The sequence below is a fragment of the Thunnus thynnus genome, chromosome 24 (assembly GCF_963924715.1).
Source record: "Thunnus thynnus chromosome 24, fThuThy2.1, whole genome shotgun sequence".
Lineage (NCBI taxonomy): Eukaryota > Metazoa > Chordata > Actinopteri > Scombriformes > Scombridae > Thunnus > Thunnus thynnus.
Genome location: NC_089540.1, coordinates 12946324 through 12974165, shown reverse-complemented (window position 1 = coordinate 12974165; position 27842 = coordinate 12946324). Strand labels below are relative to the sequence as shown.

The 27842-nt window shown below is 39.8% G+C and overlaps 3 protein-coding genes across 3 annotated transcripts; 1 reads left to right on the top strand and 2 right to left on the bottom strand.

Annotated features, from left to right (window-relative positions):
- Window positions 1-119: 119 nt before the first annotated feature.
- LOC137176726 (high affinity choline transporter 1-like) lies at window positions 120-6374 on the bottom strand. The gene is made up of 8 exons (XM_067582609.1): window positions 6191-6374; window positions 3961-4116; window positions 3710-3858; window positions 3436-3576; window positions 2725-2878; window positions 2359-2573; window positions 1368-2177; window positions 120-1046 (listed from the first exon to the last, which is right to left on the bottom strand). The coding sequence occupies exons 1-7, from the start codon at window positions 6372-6374 to the stop codon at window positions 1635-1637; spliced, it is 1542 nt and encodes a 513-aa protein (XP_067438710.1). The 3' UTR covers window positions 120-1046; window positions 1368-1634.
- Window positions 6375-8084: 1710 nt separating this feature from the next.
- On the bottom strand, window positions 8085-20814 carry LOC137177197 (oxysterol-binding protein-related protein 11-like). Its single transcript, XM_067583361.1, has 13 exons — window positions 20413-20814; window positions 19979-20047; window positions 19199-19374; window positions 18817-18896; window positions 17508-17696; window positions 15877-16075; window positions 14747-14892; window positions 14295-14435; window positions 12805-13264; window positions 12502-12688; window positions 11285-11467; window positions 10902-11055; window positions 8085-10464 (listed from the first exon to the last, which is right to left on the bottom strand). The coding sequence occupies exons 1-13, from the start codon at window positions 20526-20528 to the stop codon at window positions 10408-10410; spliced, it is 2157 nt and encodes a 718-aa protein (XP_067439462.1). The 5' UTR covers window positions 20529-20814; the 3' UTR covers window positions 8085-10407.
- A 692-nt stretch (window positions 20815-21506) lies between these two features.
- On the top strand, window positions 21507-27180 carry LOC137177199 (glycerol-3-phosphate dehydrogenase [NAD(+)], cytoplasmic-like). Its single transcript, XM_067583363.1, has 8 exons — window positions 21507-21904; window positions 22488-22665; window positions 23344-23484; window positions 23724-23862; window positions 24043-24155; window positions 24299-24532; window positions 24633-24739; window positions 26526-27180. Exons 1-8 carry the CDS (start codon window positions 21558-21560, stop codon window positions 26620-26622), a joined length of 1356 nt encoding a protein of 451 aa, XP_067439464.1. The 5' UTR covers window positions 21507-21557; the 3' UTR covers window positions 26623-27180.
- The last annotated feature ends 662 nt before the right edge of the window (window positions 27181-27842 follow it).

The following is a 27842-nucleotide window of genomic DNA, read 5'->3' as shown; positions in this document are numbered from 1 at the left end:
ACAGCAGGATGACAGATTGGCACCGCCTAGATAAACCAAATATCAAATGTTTCCCAGCAGAGGTTGACACAGCATGCCTTTGATGCCTTTGGCCCACTTTTTCTCAGTTCCTCAATCATCCAAGATTTTAATCACAACCTCTGGACAAAAGGCTACTACTATGAGGTCTTATAAGTAATAAAAAAGAAACAAGCATTCATGTTTTTTATATTTATTGAATAAATTCCAAAGCTTCCAGCTAGAGAGATAAATGAGTACTTCCTGATGATGATAAATTCAAGTAACCAGATGCAGTTTATCAAGACATACTGAGCTTAAAAACAAGGAATAAGAGAATGAATGCAGTCAAACATCCAATAAAATATCTGTGATACATTCAATGTAACAGTAAGTGGCAGTTGAGGCTATTGTGGCTGCCTGCCCCTTAACCTTTAGGAGAAGATAAAAAGAAGCAATACTGAATGATATAAAGACTGGAACCAGAGCAACTTAAACCCAAATCAAGTCCAAGATCAGGAACTACAGATGCTAATTTTCTGGGGTAACATATTTTGTACTGTAAGTGCTGGAGAAAATCCTGGTCACAAGTGTTATGCTGACATGTCCTTGATTCAGTGAACTTGCACGCTTGTATCTTTTACAAATAACTGTCCTTGACATATTTCTGTTCAGAAAGGATCCATTACCTTGTCTTCAGCCAAATAAAGGCTGACTCAGATGTTGTCTTCCCTCTGGAGCACATTAGTATAACAAAGTTGCTTCTCTGAGAAATTTTTCAACAAGAACCAAATTCAACACAGGGAGGAGGGGATCATTAATTATCAGTCAGCACGCCTGATGTGACAGAACACAACACACAGAGTCCTTAAAGCACAACACATGCAAGAGTGCCATGAAAATATGCTCATTTTTTTAAATGTTTCTTTTCTTTTTTTTTTTTTTAACATTTTTGATATTCAAGAGGAAATCTTTCATAACATAAGACGTCACCCAGAGAGACATAACTTTTTTCTTTTTTGTTCCCTTCTTTTTCCCTTTCTTTCTTTCTCTTCCCCCTTTATCATTACACACACAACTCCCATACATATACATACACCCATTCGCAAGCCTAGTGCAATAGGAAAATCCAAATGTTCCATTCTATTGCACTCAGATATCTCCTGTCCTGTTCAATACATAAGTCTGTCTGTAGTTGATGTGTGTTTCCATCGTCCTTCCCTTGTCTTGCACTTTCAATTAAAAACATAATAAAAAACCCATTATAGTTTTTTTGCGGACAAACTACATCAATAAAAAACAAACAGGAAAAAACCCACTAAAAACATCAGAGATATGTATTTGACTAGTTTAAGCATTAATTAAAGCACAACTTGCAGGTCAAAGTCAATTATTAAGAACCATAGATTACAAAGAGTCCCACATACAGTAACTGAGATCAAATCAAGTGATATGACAGAGTACAATTCAAATCCTCACCTGTGAACAAAAAGAGGTGGGTCTATAAATTGTTGGCTATGGGGGCCATCTGAGGACAGCAAGTGCTTGTGTTTCAAAAAAATATTTTTGATAGCAAGAGGAAAGAATGAATGTGCCAATAACCCAAAAATTACATCAACAAAGACAAACCCAAAATCTTAGCAGTTTGTTTCCAGCATTGGTTCAAAGGCAGAGGTAGCGTCATCATTTTCACCAGTCTTATCACCATCACACACTCTGGTGCCATTTGCTGGTGCTCCCTGAGATTTCACCTTGAACACATCCCATCTCTCAGGAAGGATCCCCTTGTTAAACAGAAGTGAAGCCACATAAGAAAATATCATAATGGACATGAGAGCAGAGATCATGCAAAAGGTTTTGACAGGCAAGCGCTGGATGTAAACACCATTCTCTAAAGTGCAACCTGGGAAATGCAGAACGACAGGGAGGCCAAACAACGGCTCCCCACACAACACTCTCATCACCACTGCCACAAGGTAGCCTGCGATTGCCCCATAACCGTTGGAAACCTCAATGAAGAGGACGCAGATCAGCTGTGGCAATAAAATGGTGTAGCTGAGGTCTGAACCCAGGATCCAGAACACCATGATGCCGTTGTCCAGGTAGGTTAGAGATATTCCCACAAGCCCTATAACCACTATGGAGAGACGAATCACCCACTGCAGCTCTTTATCTGATGCCTAAAGAGGAGAGAATATAAGAATCAAGTGGCTATTTCAGCCTCAATAAAATATCTGTGGATATATCTCCAGTATCAGGTTCTTTATCTACACCCAGGGTTAACCAAACCCATAAGATCTACCTCCAAAGCAGCCCTTATTGATGACAATTTGGGCACTACCATGCTGCTGTTCTTTGTACCTGACTCCTGATGGCCTGGTAGATGTTGGTAGTGAAGATGGTGGTTGCAGACAAGAGATAAGAGTCAGCAGATGACATCGCTGCAGCAGCAATAGCGCCGATGCCAAAAGCAGAAATGAAGGTTGGGGCAAAATGCTGAAGGATGATGGGCAACACCACCGCTGCCTGCCCACGTTCATATGGAGAGGGAGACCCATATGAAGTGGAGTTCCAGTCTGAAACAAAAAGATTAAAAAACAGACTAAAGAAAATGCAGCATTTTCTAATCTGTCACTCTGACACTGCCCAACATGACCACTTCTACCATAACAACATTCATCTCAAAACGCAGAGACAAATTCCCAACAAGTAAACCGTCCAGATTACCTGTTGTCGCTGCAACGGCTCCAATCAGCACCGGAGGAATTCCAGCAATGATGACCAAACCCGCCGCTATGAAACAGACAATTCTGGCCGTAGACGTGGAGCTGGAGGAGAGCGTCCTTTGATGGAAATCCTGAATTGCCATATTTCCCACACTCTAGAAAATGAAATGTGTGAAACAAACCAATCCACAATTTACGTTACATTTTAGGAACGTAGGTAATTGTCTAATCAGAGAACTCTGAAGAAAAAAGACATGAATCTGGCTTTACAATAAAGTGGATGATTTAGATAACAATAGTAATTGCACACTGCATTGCAAAATTACATGTGTGGACAACCATGCAAAATGGAAACAGTTTTGTTGCAAATTTTAATGTTCATCTTTCTTTGCAGAACATAACAAATGGTTTAAGATAATATATTTACAATTGAAATTAGTTTATAACCTGTTATTACTTATCTGGCAACACTGCGTATGTCTATCAGTGTTGCCACATTCCCATGTCTCAATAATTAAGCTGATATGTGATAAAACCAAAGACAATCTAACACAGTTTAGAAAAAAAAACATAATAATAATTATTACAATAAGGTTAATGTAGTACGTGGAATTTCAGCTAATACAAACTGTTTCATATGACTTCTAATACATGAAAATCAATGTTGTAGGTCTGGTGCTGTAGCACAGTGTGCTACAGACATTCCTCTTACCATCACTAGGAAATTATCAATCCATCTCCCGACTTCATCAGACTCAAGCCGGCCAAGCCAAGGGGTCTGATATGTGAGGTTGGAGGCTGTTTTAGTGATCTCAGTATAATCACTTGCCAGAACGAAAGGAACACATAGCCACTATGAAGAAAGCAAAATTCAGGTAAAATAGATTACACCTGCAACACACCAAGGCCAATGTTTGCATCCGTACAACACCTCTTTATTCTTTTGACACAGCTTTCGTGTTTAAATATCATCACGTAAAATTCACCAAGCTTGGAAGCGCCAGCGACATCTGAATTACATCAGTGTAAGCAACTGAATATAGACCTCCAAGAACAGTGTAGATGATGGCCACAGTTGCAGAGATCCAGACGCAGATACTGAAGGGCAGATCCAAAACCACACTCATGGTCACTCCTATAGCACACTCAAACATAAACAAACAAAAATATGAATGAGAAATTGTATAATGGGCTCAGAAAGAAAATGTGTTTTTTGAGTGTGCTTGCACATTTGTACCCAAGGAAATCAGTAATCCAGGAACCCAGACAACTTCAGCTATGACTGGAATAATGGCAAGAAACCCGGTCAGTGCTTTTCCATACTTTCTTTGAAATGGATCCATCATAGTAATGTAGTTTTTCTCCCTCATTGGCTTGGCAAAAAACAGTCCACCTTTGAGAGAATGAAAAAAGAGAGAAACTTTTCATTAAAGAAGTAGAGCATGCCTTTCTCCACATTACAGCAGTTATTGTGGGTAGTTTTAGTTCAAGTGTTGTCCCAGTTTGTGTCCCTTGTGTAATCATTGTTTTTACATTTCAGAGTGTCTATGCTATTTTAATTTTATGGATCTTAGCTCTGGTTTTGATACAGTAAATGGTGTAATCGTGATTATGCACCTTCACGATATGATCGCTACTGGTACAACCCTGGACTAGCTTATCTCTTATCTTACAAACATGTCTTTAACTAATATGATGAAATTCTCATCTTTATCAGCTTCTTTGAGATCTCTATAGGACCTATATTGGCACTATGAGTTTCTTCCTACTCATGCTTCATCTTGGTCAAATAATTCTGACTTTCTTTCCCTGCTATGCTGATGACACTCAGCTTTATATAACCCCCCAAAAAGGAAAAATCCACTTTCCTCATAACTACTTTTAAAGTCCCCATTAGTGTTCCATCTATATCTATTTAGCTTGATCTTAATGTTAAACATCTAGTTTTCTACGTTTTCCTTGAAAATGTATACAACAATTTGTAATTCTGCAGCAATTCTTGAAAAATCATGTGACTTAAACCATAAGAGAACATTTTTGGCAATTTTGACTTGGTTTCTTAAGTTAAAATAATTTTCAAAAAAAGATAATAAGAAAAAGGAAAAATGCTAAGTTTAGCATTGTTATAAAAAATGTTGAAAACATTACATTGGCCATACCAGGGTCTTTCTTCAAACTTTCTTTAAGCTTGTGTTGCCTCCTTTGACCTCCTGACACAACTGGTTTCATGATAACCCATATACCAGTTTCCTGTCTTAGAGGCTGTTTATCGAAAGACTAACAGAATTATGTTTTGTTAAGACCAACTCATCAGAAATATGAATCCATGCACCCAAACAATTATTACTAGCTGCTTCTAGAGTCAGTAGAGTGCACCTGAAGGATCGATAATATGTCCTTTACTTGAAACAAAGTATATGATATTGTGAATTTAATGTTACATTTACAGTGGACATACTGTATGGTATATACAGTATTCAAGTATTACATAGACTACACCACTGCACATGGACCACAGAACGCACACCTCATAACCACCCCCCTCCACAAACACACACACACACACACACACACAACGCTGAAGAAGTGTCTCCATCCATCATTGTGCTGGATGAAGTCCAAGAAAATCCCTGTGTGGGCACACATCAAACTATTTACTCTTTTCTGGGTCATCATTGATCTCAGATAAGTCTTTAAATGATGGAGGGACGAGAAACACCTCCTAGCACTGTCAGTTGATACAAAGAGAGTATAGAATAACTTCAACGGCTTATGCGCTCTGGCAATAGACGCATTCCTTGCGAATTCCGCTGATGATAGTGTTTGGCCCCCTTCTATCTCAAAGGTTATCTGTCAAAATATCAACTGTGTGAGGTTGGATGGACCGGTTTTTCTATGCTCCACTTGGCACACATTTTGCACCTATGGAATTGCTTGGTTGTCTGGTTGGTGGGACTTTGTTAGATCCCCTCCCATGGCTATGGCCCGACTGGCCCTGGCCATTAGAGAAACACCTTATTAAAAATGTTGAAAACACAAAGCAAATATATTTTCAAGTCAGTCTTACCGATGAGAAAGGAAATTGAAATTTGCAGAGGAATAAGAGCCCAGATTAGACCCTTGGTGGGATCATAAACCAACTCTGCAATACCAATGATAAAGGCACCTCCAACCCAAGTAGCTGCAGGAGAAAATATACACATATATGCATAGTTAGGGTTGTGTAATTAATGTGGTGTTACTGTATATACTGTGTTCTTATGACATGATTGTTAGAATATTAAAATGAGCATGTTTAATATTTAAAAATGATCTAATTTCTATCAATCTTGCTGCACAGAACAGTAATAATACCATAATAACAGTAGTAACAGTAACAGTAGTAATAACACTGAGACTCAATTTTATACAGGTGCATTAAAATAATGAGGATACTCTCTATTTGAAATAAGTAAACCAAAATTCACCTGTCATTGTGAAGACTCCCACTATCAAGCCGACGCCTCGGTTAGCCAAAAAAGACACTTCTATCTGTCCACCGTGTGTGTTGTTCTCCATCTTCTTGGATTTTACAGATGCCCAGATGCCAATTCCCAACACCATCAAGTAGAAGATGATCATCATTATTAGACCTGGTATATTGAGCGCCATTGTGAATGAAGACTAAAAAGAAGAGTGGGACTTCTCTGGGGTTTTTTTTGTTTTTGCCTTAAGAGAGCTCCCTCTGCAAATGAATGAATATTGATAGGCACCACCTACTCATAGGCTCTCAACAGTTATCCCCCCAGGCACAGGGTGGGACCTGACAGAAGTACATCATTTTTTTTTTTTTTTTGCCATTTGTTCAGGATTCCAAACGTCAGCAAGTGGACATGAGAACTATTCTCTGTGTTCTCAATTAAAACAAATAAAAGTTCAGGGGCCTTTTCACATGTATGTGTACTATGATTAGTGGTGTGATCTATGGACTGATTATTGTTATGGCATTTTCCATCTTTAGGGGTTACAAGTTGCTCGGGGTGATTTAAAATTTATTTAGTCAGCACATAGTCTTTTCACCGGCTGTGCTGGGTTTATTCAGAATGTGCGACCAATTAGTGTCTTTTGCCGTTTCTGATACTTCCTGCCACGAATGTACTCCAAACCGATCCTTTCTGTAGCGACATCGTACCTCAATGATGATAAAATTAATCTGAAAATACGGTAGTTGAGTTGCTCACCTCCCTGTCAAAGTATCTGGTCCTCCATGCGGTTTCGGTCTCGGCGCGGTGCCTCTCTTCGGACCGCTGCCTCTCCTCCAGGATCCTCTTGTGCTCTGTGGCTTTGTCAATGTCCTTGATTAGTGGTGTGATCTATGGACTGATTATTGTTATGGAATTTTCCATCTTTAGGGGTTACAAGTTGAGTGACAAATTGAGTCAAAACTGAGCCTTGAGGTTACACTCCTCGAGACTTCAGCTGTCTGTGATGTTTTGGTGAAAGCAGAAACCTCTTTGATAAGGAGTATTTCAGCATTGCCATGGTAAGCCAAGGCCAGAGAGGACCCTTCTAGACAACACAGATACGTGGAATGTGTAGGCAAAATGTGTTGACAATGAAGTGAGGCTCAATGCAACGTGACTTAAGATGTCACGGGTAAAGTGCAGTCCTTTGTTTAAAGACTAATTTTTCATATTGTAGGCCGATCTGCTTAGGTAAAGACTAAAGACTCAGACTTTCAGAAGACAGCATCCGAGTTATCACTTGGATGTTTGCTGTTTATGATTCTCCTTGATCAAGTATTGTCAATAAACATCTTCAGACCTCCAGACCTGTGTGCTTCTCTCCCCTGAAGTGTTGACCATCACTCAGAAATATCCACAACAATTACAAGACATACAAAGCTAAAATCCCATCAATAAGAATAAATGCAATATCAAAGTCCCTGAAAATATAAAAAACCTAAATAAAATATCCAAAATCATTAGCATTTCACACACCAACCACTGTGTACAGCGCCGTTCCCACACCTGAATATTAAGAGTTAACAGTATTCACGGAAGTTGACTCATTACTTTAGCATCATATTTTCCACAGGACGCTACTCAACCTGTTTTTTAATCAATTTTGAGATAACTCAATCACTTTGCTGGCATTGGTACTTGAGGTTCAGACCTCTAGGCTTCTTGCTTTTGTGTACGGTAGCCAGTGATGGATGAAGTCAGCACTGAAGTGGAAAAACAAGTTTTGGTGTGTGGGGGAAAAAAAGAAAAGTGAGGAAGAGGGTTTTTAAATCTGTAGAGAACACACCTTGTAACACAGTATACAACTGATACGCAATTTATTCTGAATATAATCACACATGTCCATTTTTCTACAACATCAGGTTTCCTTCAATGTCAGTGCATTTCATAGGTCAGCAAGACAACCAGTATAATTCAAAACCAAGAGAATGTCAAAACCTAGAATAAAAAGTGCTTTTGTCAACTTCTTTCAACATCAAGCACCGAGGCTGGAGCCAGATCTGATCTTTTAAAAAGAAAAGAAAAGAAAAGAAAAAAATCAAAACACACACGCACAGAAATAATACATACTCCATTGCATCAATCAGGTGAATAACTGATGGAAATGCTGTGCTCTTTAGCTGGAAGACACACACAGAAAGAGTTTGCATAAGGCACCAAGACGTGGAGGGAGTAGCTTATAAATGGCAGGGTGGATGTCCTCTTTCTGTAGAGAGAATAACAACTGCTTCCTACAAGCACTGGGATGCTGGGATGCTTTGTGAATGTGAGGCTAAAATTCAATTTAGTGGGGGGAAAAAAAAAAAAAGGTTTATCACATGAACATCACAGTATAGACTGGAATTGCTTCCAAAGGGGGGGGGGGGGAGCATAAACACTGAAGGTCTCTATACAAAAAGTGGCTCTATAAATAAGAGCAATTAAAGCGCAAGGTAGGGGATAAACACGCATTCAAAGAAATATATTTATTTGCATTACAAAACAAGCAAAATTTGGTTAAAAGCTTTTACACCAGACATTTATAAATTTAAGTAACGCAGACACAGGAGTAGTATACTTGCTGCAATCGATGTGAACAGAGAGACTCTGCTTTCATGCATGTACAATTCTTCCGTCCACTGCAAAACCACAGAACAAAAAAGGAGAAATTTAAAAAAAAAAAAAAAAAAAAGTGGTGTAGCAATCTTTAAATGCATTCACATGTGACTCATTCAATTGAATATTTAAAATTTGGTTATTTCTAGTCTATGACATGCCATTCCAGCAATGTGACTGGGTCAATACATCAATATCGCATCAAAGAACAATTTAATAAATGAGAATTTAGAGCTATAGAGCTCATCATGTCGATAATGTCGTATATCTAAATGCACACGATTAATCTGACCAATTAAAGAAATACCCTGACGATTGAGTAAAGTCAGAAACAATGTCAGAACTGCATGGTTAAAGGAGCAATCCACCAATTTTAAACATGAAGATAGGTTTACTTCATGAGAAGTGCGACTATCTTATGTTTCTGAGGATATAACCGTGCTGATTTAGTTTGTCTTGTATATTGTTGTTTTTTTTATGGCATTTTAAGATGGATGAATGGTTGTATATTAAGTGTATGGTTGTATTTGTAAATGCATATGTATGAGTATGACTGTTTGGGTGCATGTGTGTATACAGATGTGTATATTTTTATGACGTACAGTCATGTATAGATATATTTTTTATAAATGTGAACTCTGTTGTTAATTGTGAGCATGAATACTAATAAATTAAACTCAACTTGGGCTTGGAGACTTCAAATTTATAACAGAAATACTGAGTTACAAACTGGGGGGTTGTTTACCATGCAGGGAGGGTCTAGTTTACCGAGTTGCATCATGGGAATTGTAGGATTCTAAAGTGCTTTTGTAACTTGACCCATACTAGAGACTAAATTAGAGTATTTCATCCTTTGCTGCTTTAATTTTGATCATTTTTGACCATTTCTCTAACTTACTTACCTCAAATCAGAATACTGTGTGCATGTAAATATACTCAATTACAGTGGAAATTTCTTCTATTTCAGTATGGTCGACTGTTGTTGGGTTTAGCATAAATGAAGATCATTGACAGCAACTTTACAAATCCATTTTAAGACAGTTTCCCAGCATGGAATTCATCGGGCAGTGTAACAATTATTTAGGTTTTCTTTATGTTGGATATCTAATATTAGGAAATAACTCCTCACCTTAGTGTGTTATCACAGCTTAAAAAGAAGAAGAAGAAAAAAAAAAAGATCCCAAGTTGATCAGCAGAACCCAAACTTAGAGCATCATTCATCTGACTTTCTTAAGGCTGTGTAAATAGAGTACCATTACCTGTACAAGAATATGTTTTCATTGACATTTGATTATTTAAAAAAAAAAAAAAAAGACTGATCAGCAGTACAAAAGCTTGTACCCGGAGGCTTCGTGAACGTCATGAGTGAGATTCGAGAACATCGTTAGTCATGTTGTCTCTCTGATCCTTCTGCCCATGTTGCATTCATCTGTATGTCAGTGCAGGTCATGCTCTCGTTTCATAACCGTCCACAATTCGTGTGCACACACACACACACTCTCTCTCTCACACACACACACACACACACACAATCACACACATTCCTGAATCTACAATATCAACATCCAAGATACAGAGTGAAGAAACTAGGTTTTGAGAGCAGAGTTTTTTGAAAGTGGTTTGTGATAAACCCAGCCGTCACCCTGGAGGAGAAGAGAAAACTAGCGTCAGTATATTATAATTTGTAACTAAGGTCTTATAATTCATTTTCTACAGTCAATTAGAATCTAGTTTAAACCAATAAAAACAAAAAACCTGTCTGCTGCAAGTGTTTGCCATACAAATGACCCAGATCCTTGATAATCTTAAATACCTTAGTGCAAGGTGAGAACCCTCTGAAATTGAGAAGCACAAGCCTGGGACAAAAGTTATGCTCGGGGTGATTTAAAATTTATTTAGTCAGCACATAGTCTTTTCACCGGCTGTGCTGGGTTTATTCCGAATGTGCTATCAATTAGTGTCTTTTGCCGTTTCTGATACTTCCTGCCACGAATGTACCCCAAACCGATCCTTTCTGCAGCGACATCGTACCTCAATGATGATAAAATTAATCTGAAAATACGGTAGTTGAGTTGCTCACCTCCCTGTCAAAGTATCTGGTCCTCCACGCGGTTTCGGTCTCGGCGCGGTGCCTCTCTTCGGACCGCTGCCTCTCCTCCAGGATCCTCTTGTGCTCTGTGGCTTTGTCAATGTCCTTCTGCCGTAAGGACTCCGTGACATGCTGCCACAGGCGTCTGAAATAGATTGTAAATTATACATAAAGCAGAGGCAGAGGCATGAAACTATTCAGCTTCTAATGAAGACCAGAAAATGTAAAATGCCAGAGCACAGGTTCAGGCTTGTACTCCTTCCTGCTGACAAAATATTTCACCTCATATTCAGCCGAATTACTAAAAAGGTCTGTCCAATAAAAACATTTTAATAGGAAAGACAATAAAAAAACGCAGGTCCACTTCTTCTGACCTGGATTCGGTTGGTCCTTGCTTCTCAACAGGCCGAACTTGCTTCCTTGTAACGGGCAGCTTGGTGACGTCGACCACCCTCGTCTCTCCGCTGGTGTAGCTGAACTCCAGGACGCCGTTCCACTCGCCCTGCACACGACACACCACCGCGTTGGTGGTGTTGTGCTTCACCTCGGCCGTTACTCTACATTAGGGACAGATAATATGAATAATTTAATATTGACTACATGAAAACTTCGACTGTGCACACGTTGTTCCTGCACTGTTCTATGTTATATAATATGTAACTTCTATTACTCAATGTCGGTCTGTTGAGCTGTTCCACAGTTATCTAACTGTAAAACCTTGCTGTAATTGTTTTCCTCCTCAGAGACTCTGTGCATGCTGTAAATTAAATACTGTATCAAGTTCGTGATCTCCAATAAACAGACCACTACTCGTCTATCACTTCGTCTCAGGAATTCCAAATATTTCAAGTGAAGAGCGACGATTAGAGTTGCAATGATTAGTTGCTAGCTCTAGAAAATGAATCGTTAACTATTTTGATAATCAATTACATGCTTTTTGTTAAAGAAATAAAAAAGCTAAAATCCTTTTGTTCCATCTTAAATGTGAATATTTTCTCGTTTCTTTAGTCTTCTATAAAAATAAACTCAATATCTTTGGGTTGTGGATTGTTGGTCAGGACAGAACAGGACATCTGAGTTTGCACCTTGGGCTTTAGGAAAATAATCATGAGTTGCAGCCCTAGCTAGAATATTAGCTGTCAGAAGTAAAAATTTGATTCACATGATGGAATTTAAATATTACAGCAAACTTAGGAAATAACAATATATGTCTGTTGTATTTCAACATATTCTTTCATCACAAAATTCTCGGTGAAGTACTACAACTTCCTAAAAGGAGCTCAGCCAAATCAAAAATATTGCTGTTACTGCAGACATAAAATGGAGAAATGGACATAACTAACTAAATAAGATTTAATAAATACATTTCACATTTCTGCTATTATTATATATTTTCGAGTGGAGTCCATCTTTTTAAGTATTGACAATTGTACTGACAACTGTATTTCTAGTACATGGCCATATATTGAGGGAGAAAGGAAGTCAACAAAATCATGTTTTTTTTTCCCCATTAAGAATCTACTGAATGCAGCATGACTTCCTGAAGTTATTAGACAGACCAAAGCGACCCTACATAAAACGAGGTACTCACTTGTGTAGTTTGCCACCGTAAAAAGGTTTCGTCTGAAAAGTGATGACTGCTGAGTAGCCCGACTTGGTGCAGCCGATGTTGACTTTGCCGCCCAGTTCCACCCAGGGAACTGTGAGGATGGAGCGCGCGTACGCACAGGGCAACGTGAAGGTGTACTCTTCATCATGTTCCAGCAGATGAAGACAACCTGAAAAAAAAAAAAGATAAAGACAGAAATATTAAGTACTATTAAGTAGAAGGAAACTTTAATTAATTAAAATTTAGAGGAGATTTAGGAGATCTGTTCTTTTAATCTGCCCTCACCTTCTCCTATCATGGATACTCCAATGGACATCCCCATGAACTTGCTCTTGGTCCACACGTGTGTGTTCACGCACATCCGCCTCTCCTGGCACTCGGCGTAGAAGCCAGACACAGGTGGGTGGTGGGACACCTGCTCCGCCACAAAGCGCACTTGGTAGCAGTCCTGGGAGGCGGCTGGGTCGGGACTTCCCTGTGAGGGCTCCTTGGAGGCCTCTGGTTTCTTGGGTACCTTCCAAGAGCAGTGGAAGGTCTCGCCGATGATGGGGTTGTAGGGCTTCTTGGCGATGGCGCCCTTGCGGCCCTCGTGGAAGGAGGTGAGGTAGTACTCGACAAAACGGACCATGCGGTCCTCCGGGCTGCTGCCGTCGGTGATGGCGACAAAGAGGTCTGGGTGTGACATGAAGTCGGCGTACATCTCCAGCAGAGAGCGCTTCTCCAGGATGAAGGTGGGGAGGACCACCTAGAAGGAAAATCCAAATAAACATGGTCTTAGTTTTCTTTAAGGAGCAGAAAATACAAGATATAACATACACAACTCTCAGTCTCTAGTAAAATAACCAGGACTGCCATTTTAATTAATTAATTTTTTGAAACCTTCTATCCTCCTAATATTTTTCCTGTTTTCCTTCCATTTGGTGCATTATCTCATCTCATTACTATCTGCCATCAGTAAATCAAGCCAGCGGTGATGTGAAGTACACTAGACATGACCCTACGGTCATAGTTTCCACCAGATCTCCATCTGAGGTAAGCCGATGGATCTGCCAGATAACTGTGAAGAATCAGGAAACCCCAGAGGGGGCTATCCAAAACTAGAACAAGCTGACACTGGGAGATAGAATCTAATCTAGGGTCTGACTTTGAGCTTGGTGTCTTCATCTGTGTGTCATCGACTGGTAATTACAAAGCAAGGAGTGGTTACTTCAGCTTGTAAGGTCATTAGCGAAACAGACTATTGAAAAACAGACGCTAAGAATGATTCCTGATCCAAGATGGGTTCAATAAATCAGGTAAAAACCAGTGTTGTTTACTCTTTAGCTGGTTTCCTTCATCCAGTGTCACCACACAGTTTTTTATTAAATTTGGTTGAATTTACATATAGTTTCTGTCAAATACATGACAAATATGTTACCTGTTAAACATGTTTTGACTGAGTGGAATGCTTGGATGAAACTATTGAGTATGTAAGGAGTTATACACTGTATCCTATGAGCAGTGAAGGATGATGTGGATGACATACCTCGAGGTTACATATCAAAACATATACAGTTGTTTTTTATGTTCTGAACAATAAAACTAAGCACATGCATGAGGAAAAACCTTATGCACTTTTCACTATGGGACCAATGAGTCATCTTCTGGTATGACACAAGGGGGAAAACCTTATAAAAAACCAAGACAGACAAGGTTTGTGAAGAGTTGTTGGTAGACCTGCAGTCAGGTTGTTGTCAGTTGTTTTTCTGCTCAGCGGCACATGGAACTCGACCTACCCGCGTGAGGTCCATGCCCAGCTTCAGCTGTGACAGCAGGTGTAGGATGACGCTGCGCTCCTCCTCCACAGCGCCCAGGTCTTCCTCTTTGTCTGAGAAGGAGTCCTCCAACTCATCCTCTGCTTCTATGTCTTCCTGCTCCTGAGAGATGAAAGAGAGAGGGAGTGAGGGGGGGGGGGGGGGGGGGGGGGGGGGGGGGGGGGATGTGTGATTTATTCAACAACATGCTTGAGTGACTCAGCAGAGGTTGTAAGTAAGTGACTGTTTATGTTGTGTGGGATGTTCTCAAAAAAAAAGCTATCAAATTAAGAATTGTTAAAAAGCAAAAAATGGAAATTGAATGGTTTATGGCCTGATTAGAAAGGATTAGAGTCATATCAACAGGTTGCTTTCTTCAGTACAGATCTTAGCTGCTTCCTGGGGGATAGAGAGTGTCATGTCCTCGGTCTTACCCCAGAGAAGCTGCAGGACTCGGGGCTGCTGAGCTCCAAGCGACTCCCCTCCAGCGGGCCCTCTCCTGTCGTGAAGCTGCCCAGCGAGCTGCTGCCGTTCTTCAGGATGTCGGGCAGCTTGGGCTCCAGCCACTCGATGGTGGGTCCTGTCGTGGACGGGGAATGCACAGCAGCGGGTTCAGAGACGTTCATGGTACTGTCCCCCCCTCCCTCCCAAGGCCCCCTGACGCTCACAGCTGCACCCACACACACACACGAAGCTCTACACTGGGCCTACCATTTGCCATAAAACACCACACAACTGCCTGGCTGCTGACTGGACAGATGGATATTCCTTAGACAGCTGCCCTAGACCAAAAGAGTGTAACCCAACCCCTCAGATGAGCCGAGTATCAGGATACTTTGGCCCCGCCGACAGGAAACATCCTTATCCTCTGATTGGCTAAAGCCTCTCGGTATGGCGTGGGCATTTTTTTTTTATGTATGTTTAGAGGTGGGCAGATCTCATTCAAATTCACCTTGTGTGTCGTCGGACGGCTTAATCTGATTGGCTGTTGCGATGAGTCTGGCCTAATGAAATATACATCGAGTAATGAGATCTGCTGTGAAAAAGTGGGGCATTAGCTGGCCGTTTTCCCGTTTCAAATCATCCTCAACAGTGAGGGACAAGATATCAGTGGGTCAAACACTTCACTTCGGGTGCTCTCTGACACTGCTGTATGTTTCAGTGTAAATATTCTTTCAATGTAAAGCTGAATTAGAACAGCACACTGGCCTCGAAGCGTTGCAGATGGATATTCTAACTATCTGAGATCTAATTACCTTCGAGACAGGTGGTAAGAACAGGTACAGTTCCCTATCAATAATGCAAAATAATTCCACTGTCCAGCCAACACAAACTGTTCGTCTGGATTGGATGTGGGCCTGCATGACTAGACGAGACTATGATTTGTCATGAGGACTGCATGTAGCAGTCAAGCGTGTGTCACTTACAGCACAGGATTAGAGTACAGAGACACTTAATCTGCAGAGTCTGATAGCAGGAAATTGGTTATGCTTGACAAGAATGTTAGATTAACCAGCGAGTGTACAAACGGACCAAGAGAAGGCAACGACACCCGTCCACTGACCTCCCAGGGAGCCTCTCTGCCTGGCCACCTGCTGCAGGTGAAGGATGTGCAGGCACTCGTTGAGGCAGGTCATGGTGGCCATGGAAGTGGCTTTAAGCATCAGCAGATCCTGGTCTAGAGGGGAGAGGCCGGGTGCTGCAGGCAGGCCCTCTATGCTCTGGATCAGGTCTCTGTGCTGGCCCTGGGCCTGGGTCATCATCTGGAGGGGGATCATGTGGAAGGTTTGGTTATTCGGGGCAAAAAATCTCTTTGGAATGTCATGAACTTTTTGTTTGTGCAGGCACAGCTGTTGATCTTTTAACCTGGTTTCCTTTTTTTATGTATGCCTTACTGCTGCCAATATCCCTTAGCCTTCTACTTTTTCCATCCTAGTAAAAACTAAAAAAAAAAATACAGAACTTTAACAGTAATATCTAACATACAGGGCAACATACCAACAGCTTTTTGTTAGCTTTTGCATATACACTGGATATGGATCTTTATTCATAGTTTTTTATAGTTTCTACCGTGTTCTTGTCAAAAAAAACCCCTGCAACAGTGTTTTTAGTGTCTTGAGGGTCCATATGAGCACTTATACAGCATATATATGACAAAATAACTAATTTACAAACTAAATATCAAGGTTCAGCTCTAAATACGGAAATGAAATCCCTGAAACTAACACTTAACTATGTTCTGTCTACTTTATGAGACCAATATATTGGCTTAAATGTGCCAATCAGATTAACATCCACAGAAAACAGTTTACATGGATGATCCAAAGCAAAAGAAGGACAACAGCGCTCTCTTGTGGACAACCTGCATCACAACAAATGGGTCAAAGTGAAGATGACAGTTCACGACTAAACCAATCTAAATCAACTAAAGCCCTACCGTGAACTAAGTCTTAAATATTTTATATTTCTCGCTGCACGTCTTGTAGGAACATACGGTTGCTTGTACTTCAGCATTTCATTTTTGTTCACTGTCACTTTGCCTTTTTTTTCTAAATAACGTGTAATGTATAATTAAACTGTGTGCAAGCATTATTTTTTCCTGCTCATTATGCCTTGCTATAATATTTATGTCTCATTTTGATCTCATACAATTATAATTACATTCCAGTAAAATGGATCTTTAGTGGATAAACTATATTCTGTTTGTGTCTACACTAACAAGTGTGAACGTGGATTTTTTAGTCGTCAGCCGTGGCAGGACTTTGAACGAGGTTTCTGGCATCTGCTTGGTTGCATAACACATATGTCAAACTTTCCAGTGACAGATTAAAATCTAACAGCATTTTGATTGGATCAGATGCAGAATTTCTTGATTTCACTTCGCAAACATCTGCCAAACATCAAACTAAAAACCTTGGCAGATAGTCCTTAATTTAATTTAGCTCGAGTCCATCTTATCTCTAGTTACATCTAGACGGGAAACTGTGTGGATGGTCGAAGGAGGTGTGATGACGTAAGCTCAGACTTGCACTTTTTAAACCATCAAGACCCCCGTTTCTGTTTTTGTTTTTCGCACTTTTCATACAAAAACTATCCTCTACTGTTCTTGACTGGTCCTGACACGCCAAGGATATGTCAGTAAGTGTGACTGCAGACAGTCCAACATGCTGACAGTGAGTCCCTGGCTTACTGTACCTCTCTGGCATCCATTAGGTGGTCTGGCAGCAAGGACCTCTTGCTGGAGTAGAGTGACGAGCCCTTATGCATCTGTGACCAGTTGAATAAGTTGGCAGGGTTCTGGCTTGGTCTGCGCATGGACATGGGTGAGCTGCCACTACCTTGAGATGCCATAGAGTAGCTGCGGGACTTGGGTGGGGGATTACTCTGTGAAACGCAAAGCAAAGTTGTTAGAATAAAACTCACTAAATGTATGTCTAAGCCCAATTTCATTACGTGACTGAGTCTTGGTACAAGAGACAAATGCATCATGAAGAAATGAGGAATTGAAAATGCAGATTTCACAGTTAAACCTCACACTGCGATGACAATCATCTTGTCATTTTCAAATTGAGCTGACGGAGAAACAGAAAATGACACTGCAACTATTTTGATAATTGCCTAATTGTTGAATTGTTGAGGCTATTTCTCAAGCAAAAATGACAAATATTTGCATGTTCCAGCTTCTCTAATGTGAGAGCTTTTCCTCATTTTAAAATTATAGAGGCTTTTGATTTTAGTTTGTTTGTCGGGCTAAAAAATAAGTATGAAGACAAAGTTTAGGTTTCTTGGGCATCTTTAATGATTTCTTACATTTTATAGAACAAAAACTTAATCTGTTTTCAAGTGAAAACGTAATAAATTCAGCTGCAGACTATTTTCCACCGCTGTTTAAAAGACAGCCCTGCAGAGTTCTTCTATGCTTTTAGTTCTCATGAATCTCAAGACCATTAAAAGAGGTTGTGGGCAGGATAGCAGTTTGTAGATCAATATCCAGATCAATGGTAGTGATTACTGTGCTTACACTAAAGCCAAAATCCAATACATTTCTACATAAACATTAATATTTCACAGCTCTACACATTTTTGTGCTGCGGCTGGATTCACTCGATTGCTCTTAAGGCATGTGAGGAAGGGAAACAGGAAACTGAAGACTGTCCACTTCACATCCTCTCTGTGGCAGAGTCACATTCTTTCGTTCGTCTTGCAAAAAGTTTAAAATACAGCAGTAACATTAAGGAATAGTCTTGTATCCACTTGCATCATTAGTTGCAGCACAGCAGGCCTTTCATTGGAGATTACTGCCTTTTACACACTGCTCAATGAAATGTGTACTAACTGATATTTAGTGTACATACAGTACATAAGAATTAGAATTAAAAAGCAGTATGTAATGACCACAATTATACACAATAGGTCTCTGCATATTTGCGTGCAGGAATACAAGTGAAGAGGGGAGTACCTCTATCAATGTGTGCTCATATAGGCACCAAACAGAGCATCTTACCTTCCCCATGGCCTCTGTGTGGTGCTGCGTGCAGATCTGCAGTCTGCTCACCCAGTGCTGCCTCTCTTTGGCGTCGGTGGCTGAGAGACACACACATACACATAAGAAAAACAAGCGAGGAAAACCTTATTACAGTTACAATCAGGTGATCTTATTCATTATCGATCCCTGCGTGCTACTGCTTCACCGGCAGCAGATAATGGAAAACATCCAGATCAATACTGTGTGAACCTGATGGATGGTAATGACAGTAGGCCTGGAGTTAAAAATGGAGCTGACAGGCATCGATAAGGTGAAAAGCTTTGGTTCCTGAGACTGAACGTCTGAGCTGTTAAATGTAAATGTTGAGATGCCAGTGTGTACATTCATGACAGGTACGTACCCCTGAGCTTGTACTGCTCCCCGCTGATGGCGTTGACAGTGAAGGTATGCGAGTCCTCGTCACTGGGGGAGATGACGGCCCCCGCCAGGGGGAGCATGCCGCGGGGCTTCTGGGGCCGCGACTGCTCATTGACAAAGTACTCCAGCAAGCCCGCCTCATTGTTTAAGACAAAGAACCTGAAAACAACAGCCAGCGCGACAATGTCTGTCATTTCTATGAACCAGCGTGACATTACTGATATGGATTAGACTGGATTACAATAATGAATTCTGATAATACCTTTAATTCAAACACTATACATTTTAGGTTGGTGTAGAGTCAGTATGGGCTTAGGGGAATATGTAGGGCTAGGACAAATATAGAGAATAGATGTCTCACTGTTAAAGGAGTTAATATATGGGATAACTGTGACAGGGAATTGAAAATGTGTAGTACATTGTGTGAATTTAAAAAAACAACAACAAAAAAACCCCCGCAGTAAACACATATAAAACCAAGTTATGGACATAATGGGGAATGATATATTTAATTTTTGTATTTTTGGACCATTGTTTTGTATAATTTGTTTTTCGTATGAGGTAAAAAGTTAAGGCATAATAAGCTAAAACTTCAGCCTACACCTTATCAATAAATAATGATTCTTTCTTTGTTTGTTTGATATAATTTGTTATCATTTATATATGTATATGTGCATTGTTTTGTAACACTGTTAAAATAGGGACCGAATAAATAAAATAAATAAAAATAAAAACCCTTAAAACACATGTTATGACAACTCACCTGTATTGCCACCCTGTTACCAGGTTGGTGTACTTCATCAAGTAGCCATCAATATTCTCCATGTGGTCACTGGCAAGACATGTTATCAGGAAAAAGGGAGACAAAGAAGACTTGATAAAATACTTGGTGAGCGCACACCCTTCAAACACACACAGATAAACACATTAATCAATCATAGAGGTATTGTAACAGATCTGCTAAAGGAGCCAACTGGGCTGGTACTCCTCTGATTGGGAGGCAAATTAAATCATAAAATTATATTAGCAATAATAACATATTAACCAGCCCAATAATACGATAATACACCGTTTACAAGAACATGTTTGCATCACATTTATAATGCTGCTGTCTCCATTGCTAATAACACAAAAAACGCCTTAAATCACAAATCTGTCTTAAATGTTTGGAGGTGAGCAGGATAAACAACCACCCACCTATACTGCCAGCTTTTGGCACTTGCTCTCCCCGAGCTTGGGGTCTTGTTCTGGGGAAATACATCCAGCTTGCCTTCGTTTTCCGCGATTCGTATAGCCGCTGTTTCCCCTTGCATAGTCACTAGCAACAAAACCTCCTTTAGACGCTAACTCAGCTCGCTAGCGTTAAGCTAATGTGATTAAGTGGACGAGCTTGCTTTATGATACGGAGTGAAGCTGTAAGTTCATCGCTTATAGAAACGTACCGCACACCTCGCAGACGCCGAACTGTTGACTGGCTATGTTAAATAAGAGATAAAACATGTCTAATCTGCTGATATTGGGAATAGCTGCATAGCATGTCTGCTAGCTCGCCTGCTATTTACTGCTTTGGCAGGAAACGGTCATGTGACTCAGCCGCGCGAGGAGACTTCCGTGTTAAGACTCATGACAGAAATGAAAAATAGAAAATAATTACGAATATATAATAATAACAATTATTCATTTTTTAGGTTTTATAATAAATTGTAAAAGATAATAAGATTCGTCAAAAAGGTTACGATGAAGGTAGAACTAAGCCGGAAGTACACAAATTTTGCATTTTTATTTTACAAAGTTCTTTATTTTTTAATTTAGATTTTAATTGTATCTACAGGGAATTGAATAAAAACAACAGAATAAATACATATTCACAACATGTCTATAAATTTTACGTTTACTAATTTTTATATATTTTTGACATATGACAATTTGACTGCAAATATTTATGTTTTTTATATGAGATAAACAGGAGTGGATATATGTAACTGCATTCACTAGCATGATAATAATATTCAGAAAAAAATGTATTGCCAAGAAGCAGTTTTGGCTTAGTTTTTAAAAAATGTACCTTTTTTGTTATCTATGAGCTACTGTCAAAAACAAAACAACAAAAAATATTATCTAAAAAAATATTTTAAATCTTTATCTTTTACCTTTTCGCATTTTTGACATACAATTTTGACCGTAAATTGTATTTATTGACAGGCTGATATAAGCCTATTGGTACATTTCCATTGTGAGCATTATCTTGAAAAACATATAAACCGGAAGTGTCAATTATATGACGTTAATTAAGATAGCTTGCCTGGTCGGTTCGCGTGTTTCCCGTCAATATTTAATAACAAATGACCGGCAAAACATTAATACGTTATACATTAGGCTTTCCTTTGTCTTTCCTGCACACACCCTGTGGGCTGATGACTCGGTTTTATAACAAGAGATCGTATCTACATGTTGGAAAATCAGTGCATATGTTACAAGACGGCAGAATTACATGTTTCCCATTTAGGAAAGAGGTGTATCCGTGGCGCGCGAGGGGAGGGCTGAATCAAGCATTTTATGGGGCGTATGAGGAAGTTATTACGGACGAGGGGGGAAAAGAACAACAGGCTCTTCAGTCTAGCCGAGCAGGAGGACTATCCACTTTCAAAATGCCTGGGAAGAAAATCTGCATCGTCGGATCTGGAAACTGGTAACTTTTCATCGGTCTTTTATTTCCATCTTCCATAAACAAACACGCTATTTTAGTATATCGTGGCACATTGTTTGAACGGACCGCGGATTTTGCAATCTAGCAGGTTTACACCATCCTATTCTTACCGGCATATCATTGCAAGGTCTTTAGTTTTAAGTGCCAAAAAAGGGAAAACTATAACCTCCAGCTGCTGTCGATCCCGCCCGCCTTTGTTTTGACAGCAGCCTGATACCAATCTGAAGAATCAGACTACAAGCTGCAACATGCACACGCTTTTATATTAGCTCACATAGAAAACCAGTTGAACATGAATTATTCTAGTGGCCAAAAGTAGTACTGAATGGTCTTATAGTACATTTAATGGAAGTTTTTATCTCTTGTGGCACCAAAAGGTCATTACAGTGTGTCTAGAGAGTTTGTAGATACTCTGCAGAATGATTAATTTCAGTTAATTAAGGTTTACCCAAAACCATACAGACCTTTTTATTTCCCCAAGGTCCCTGCTCATTCTTGAAGGTCTTTGAATGTTGTTTGGATTGGCTGACACTTCCTGATTGTCTGATGTCCTTTCCCTCTCTAGGGGCTCTTCCATTGCTAAAATCATCGGGCACAATGTCAAAGCCTCCAACCAGTTCGACCCAATAGTGAACATGTGGGTTTACGAAGAAATAATTGATGGGAAGAAGCTAACGGAGATCATTAACACAGACCATGAAAATGTTAAGTATCTCCCAGGTCACAAGCTGCCCAGGAATGTGGTAAGTGTCCCAATTAGAGGCGGGCTTGAGAAATGGCATTATCTTGAATTACTAAGCCCATCAACAGGTGATGCAATTGAGCGCAATCTTGAAACACAGTTTGTACAGTAGGGAATAGCACTGATAACATAACTCAACTTTGACCCACATATCTAGTGTGTCATCAGTTTTATGAGTGCACTTGACTGTTCACTCCAATTACACAACGATCAAGTGCAAAATAAAAAAAAACTATTTAATGGCAGGAAACCATGTATTATCTGACAAATTGCTTAAGAAAAGACAGTTTTTATTCCATATGAACCATTATGATACACACTATTATTGTTTCAGTGGTGTATTCATCATGTCCTTGTAAATAACCACACAGAATGTAGACGGCATGTTGTCGTGTTGAGATATTTTGCAAGACGCAACAATTGGGTTTGTTTTCTGTGATCTCAAACAGTAATGGTAAATCAAGGAAAGGTCTTCTTTCTAGAGCTATAAGTTTCTTTCACATTTATTCTTCAAGGTTTTTATAGTTATTTCTCATGTATTGTATCGTGTTGTTGTTATCGATGTTTATTACCTCTATTCTGCCATAAAATTAATCAGCATGATAATTATAACTTTACTACCATATGATCTGACACAGTGTAAGGTCTAACTTTATTGTTGTCGTCAATGCCCCAAAAGGTGGCCGTCCCAGACATCATAGAGGCCGTGAAGGGCGCAAAGATCCTCGTCTTTGTAATTCCACACCAGTTCATCAGCAAACTCTGTGATCAGATTAAGCCTCACATCACAGAGGGGACCATCGGGATATCGCTCATCAAAGTGAGATCCTGTCGTTGTTGTTCATGCCTGATTTCTTGACATTAAACAGGGGGAAAAGGGGAAATACTGTCACCTGATTATGCTTTTTTATTTTTCTGCTGTCACACCATCATGAGGCCTTGTAGTTGAGCAATTACCACAATGATACATATCCATTACCTCAAGGCTACTCTACTCCAGCTAGAGGTTGTGGTATTAAATGTAGCGCGTGGTGATCTGAAACCATCTCTGTCATCCAGGGCATTGACGAAGGACCAGACGGACTGAAGCTCATCTCAGACATCATCCGAGAGAAACTAGAGATCGAGGTCAGCGTCCTAATGGGGGCCAATATCGCCAGTGAGGTAGCAGACGAGAAGTTCTGTGAAACCACTATAGGTTAGTCACCGTTTTCGTGATTGTCATCAGTGGTTTTAGATGATTTTTTTGCATTGCTTACATGCAGAAGATTGAAAAGAGGAAGCAGTGTTGTGGTCACTGGTTAGAAAAGCAAACATAGTGTTACTTCCTTGTTTCACCGGTATTGAGTTTCTTTTTGCAAAACTATATTCAATACAGGGTCAACAAATGAGGCAAATGGCCACATCTTCAAAGAGATGCTTCAGACTCCCAACTTTCGTATCACCGTCGTACAGGAGAGTGATATAGTGGAGCTTTGTGGAGCTCTGAAGGTAAAGACATCCACATATTATGAATCCTGAAAAGAATCAAACCCATAAATTGGTAATCCACATAAATACAGGATGTTAGAGGTTACAGGAGGAGTCTTCGAAAGCTAAATACTATGTGTGTCCTTTTATTAATGTCCTGCCAGAACATTGTGGCAGTAGGGGCTGGATTCTGTGACGGCCTCGGTTTTGGGGACAACACCAAGGCAGCAGTGATCAGGCTCGGTTTGATGGAAATGGTTGCCTTCGCCAAGCTGTTCTGCAAAGGCCAAGTGAGCTCTGGTACATTCCTGGAAAGCTGCGGCGTGGCCGACCTCATTACAACCTGCTACGGGGGACGAAACCGAAAAGTTGCGGAGGCCTTCGCCAAAACATCCAAGGTGACAAAATGAATCACTGCTACTTTTTTGACATTTTTGATATATTTAAAATATGTTACTAAACAACATTAAAATTGTGTCTGTATGTTTGGTTCCCCAGTCTATTGTTGAGCTGGAGGCAGAAATGCTTAACGGTCAGAAGCTGCAGGGTCCACAGACCTCAGCGGAGGTCTACAAGCTTCTTCAAAAGAGGGACATGGTCAGCAAGTGAGTCCACTTTTACAGTAAAAAATACTGGTTTACACTGTTGACATCAACTTCATATCTCCATTTTACATTAGTCATGCATTCTTCTTTTGCTATTTTTATTATTTGAACATCCAACACATTAATGCTGGAGTGCGGGACTTTTGTCTCCTCCTTCTGGCAGTGAGAGTAAAAGGAAGGTGCTCGGCTGGGATTGCCTGAATACTAAGACGTTACTAGGATGAGAGGAGGACATTTATCTTAGTTTGATAACGTTAAAAGTAGAGTTTTTCTCAGCTTCCTGACTCATTTTAAAAAAAGACGAGAGCAATAGCAGCTGTGGTCAAGCGAGCTAGAGAATGAATGAAGAGAGGTAGCGGTGGTAACGAGAAAGCCAATGAGTCAGATCAGTAAAACGTTATTTTCTGATTGTTTCACAGCGGTTATGTTATAGAGCGCAAATACGTCCACACCCAAACACACCTCCGCTTAACCCTGCCGCAGTGTGCCGCAACACCTGATTTGGTCAGAACAGGCATGCAGCATGTTCTCACACGCACCCTGAATGACAGGCACACAGAGAGGGCTGGTAAAAACCGATGTGTTTTGATGGTCCACTGGCCCAAAAGTGTATTTTTTGATGCCCCACCGGGATTTGTCCCAGTATGCCTAATGGCCAGTACATGCTGGCCATAACCTACTGTTGCAGCTGTAAAACGGTGGATAAATAGTTTTTAGTGTCACACAACCCCCGTGAAATGACTTGTTTCATTATCAGAATTTGATCCATTTGTCCGATAACATTTGGAAAGTCTAGAAGAGCTGCATGATTAATGGCCAAACGGCCAGTGTGTGAATGTGCTCAACGTGAGATTTAAAAACTCCATATACTGTGAAATACAGAGAGATTTATCCAGCGGTGATAGACTTAATCAGCATTGTGTAAACTCGTTTGGCAAGGGCTTGAATGTAATGGATGTTCATTTATATGTAAAAGTTCTGCACTGCAAGTTTAACAAAAATTCATTTAATATCAGTTTCCACATGAATGACTTTGGACCAACTCAAACACACTAATTATGCGTTCTAAAGTATAATCTCTTAGATTATATGTTTTGATGTTTTTTGGGAATTGTGATGACCCTTTGGAAATGTATTCATTATTTTCAAATGACCCAAAGGTTGCATTGTATTATAGGTTTGCATGAATAGGAATAAATATTAGCAATAATGATTTCAGCAAGCAAAACCTGTTTCAAAGTTCATTTGGACACCAGACTATTGTTTTAAGACAGACTTTAAAAATTGTGAACCTATCCTTCAATCTTGGTTATGTTCCTTGATATTGTGATCAAGATTATTAAGCAATTTAATAATATTTTGGACTTACATTCTGAATGAATGGAGTACAAATGAATTAATCTGTATTACTGATATTAACAATTATGTGATAAGTACAATATACACAGGCATAGCCCACTCACACAGATGTTTTCACTTACTTTGCATGATTGACCTCTTATCAGGACTGTGCTTGACTGACACTCTGCTGTTATTTTTGTTACTTTTATTAAATATAATATAATAAGGGTTGAACAGTACACAGGTTTCCTTACGGGGATGATAAAATACATAAGAATCTCAGTCAGAATATGTTATGCTGACAATTACACATGTATCAGTAGTATTACCAAGTGCCATAGGTTTAGTCAAGCAGAATAAGTGAAAACAGTAGCGCAGTACAGCCTGACAGATACTTGAGTTTATGTAAATTAATATTTGTCTGCATATTTGCTTTCTCCCAAAGGTTTCCATTGTTTGCAGCAGTCTACCAGATCTGCTTCGAGGGCAAAGAGGTGAAAGAGTTCATCACCTGTCTGCAAAACCACCCAGAGCATATGTGATGTGACCCGTCTGCAAACATGTTCACTGGTGCAACTTCACAATTTACAACCACTAGAGGGTGACAGAGATTCATGAGACACAAACGCACAATATAACAAACACAATCAAGAGCACTTTTACTAAAGATGTTTTTTTTTTTTTTTTTTTATTGGTAACACTTCATAATGGAACCCTTTTTGTTCTCAGCTTTAAAAGCAACTCAATCTCTTGATTTTGCTCTTCTGTTTTGTGAAATGTACTGTGACATTAATTTGGCTCTTTATATGACGTCTGTGCTAAGAAGTCAGGATATCAACATAATGATACTTGATAAGCTACAAAAACTATATTTCAGCTGTGATGATATTGAAGTATAGCGCTTCTTCCAAGGCAGTCCACTCCACTTTTATTATTGCCAAAAATTTGTTATATTTTGTATGGGATACACAAACATAACACTGTTGTCTGATTTACCTTTTACTACATGACTGTGTGTTTACTATCTCAAAATTAAACCTAAGGATATTTTTTTATCTCCATATGGAATTGTGTCCTCAATAAAATCAATTAATATGAAATGATAATCTGTCTTTTCTTTCCTTTTTTGAAGAACCAAAGTCATGTCAAGGATGCTATGACAATTGTAATGTTTAGTCACAAGGGGGCGCACCAGTCACATCAGTGTTGTAGTAGTGATAGATGAAGATGAAGATGGTGCATCTGCATGAACCTCCCTGAGACAAACAATAGACAAGACTGATGAGCTGAGAGCAAAGTCCAATATCAGCATTTACAGTGTGTCCTTTGATCTCTGCATGCAAAATATTGCGCGCCCATCTTGAACAATTCACTCAGAAACCAGAGTTCCTAGAAGCAGAGTTGTGTGTGAGATACCACAGTCAGTCTGCGACAGTCTGAAACTGATTCCCACGAGGGCCGCGGTAACTCGGTATGAGAAAGCAGATTAAAGAACAAACAGCGTCCTTGTCCCTCCATCTCAAACATGTTACAGGTCAGACTGGTGAACCCTTTGATAATATCCCTGCACTGTCTGTCTCCATCTGTCTCCCATCACAGTTTCTGTCTATGTATGTCCATCTTTGTCTGCATCTTTCTTGTGACTGTCTCTGTTGTGCCGTCGATGGTCCTTTGACCGAAATGTTGACCTTTTGTAACATTTGTCACTTTTTGCGCATGAAATAAAATGGCACACGCACACTGATTTTTTTGCATCAGTTGT

Coding starts and splice junctions, on each gene's coding strand:
- LOC137177199 (XM_067583363.1), top strand. CDS start 21,558: ATGACCGGCAAAACATTAATACGTTATACATTAGGCTTTCCTTTGTCT. Junction 23,863..24,042: donor GTTCTGTGAAACCACTATAG/GTTAGTCACCGT, acceptor TATTCAATACAG/GGTCAACAAATGAGGCAAAT. Junction 24,740..26,525: donor AAGAGGGACATGGTCAGCAA/GTGAGTCCACTT, acceptor TTTCTCCCAAAG/GTTTCCATTGTTTGCAGCAG.
- LOC137177197 (XM_067583361.1), bottom strand. CDS start 20,528: ATGCAAGGGGAAACAGCGGCTATACGAATCGCGGAAAACGAAGGCAAG. Junction 19,375..19,978: donor GTAACAGGGTGGCAATACAG/GTGAGTTGTCAT, acceptor TGTTGTTTTCAG/GTTCTTTGTCTTAAACAATG. Junction 14,436..14,746: donor AGTCCTGCAGCTTCTCTGGG/GTAAGACCGAGG, acceptor TTCATCTCTCAG/GAGCAGGAAGACATAGAAGC.
- LOC137176726 (XM_067582609.1), bottom strand. CDS start 6,374: ATGGCGCTCAATATACCAGGTCTAATAATGATGATCATCTTCTACTTG. Junction 2,879..3,435: donor TTGATAATTTCCTAGTGATG/GTAAGAGGAATG, acceptor TTCATTTTCTAG/AGTGTGGGAAATATGGCAAT. Junction 2,574..2,724: donor AGCCGTTGCAGCGACAACAG/GTAATCTGGACG, acceptor TTTTTGTTTCAG/ACTGGAACTCCACTTCATAT.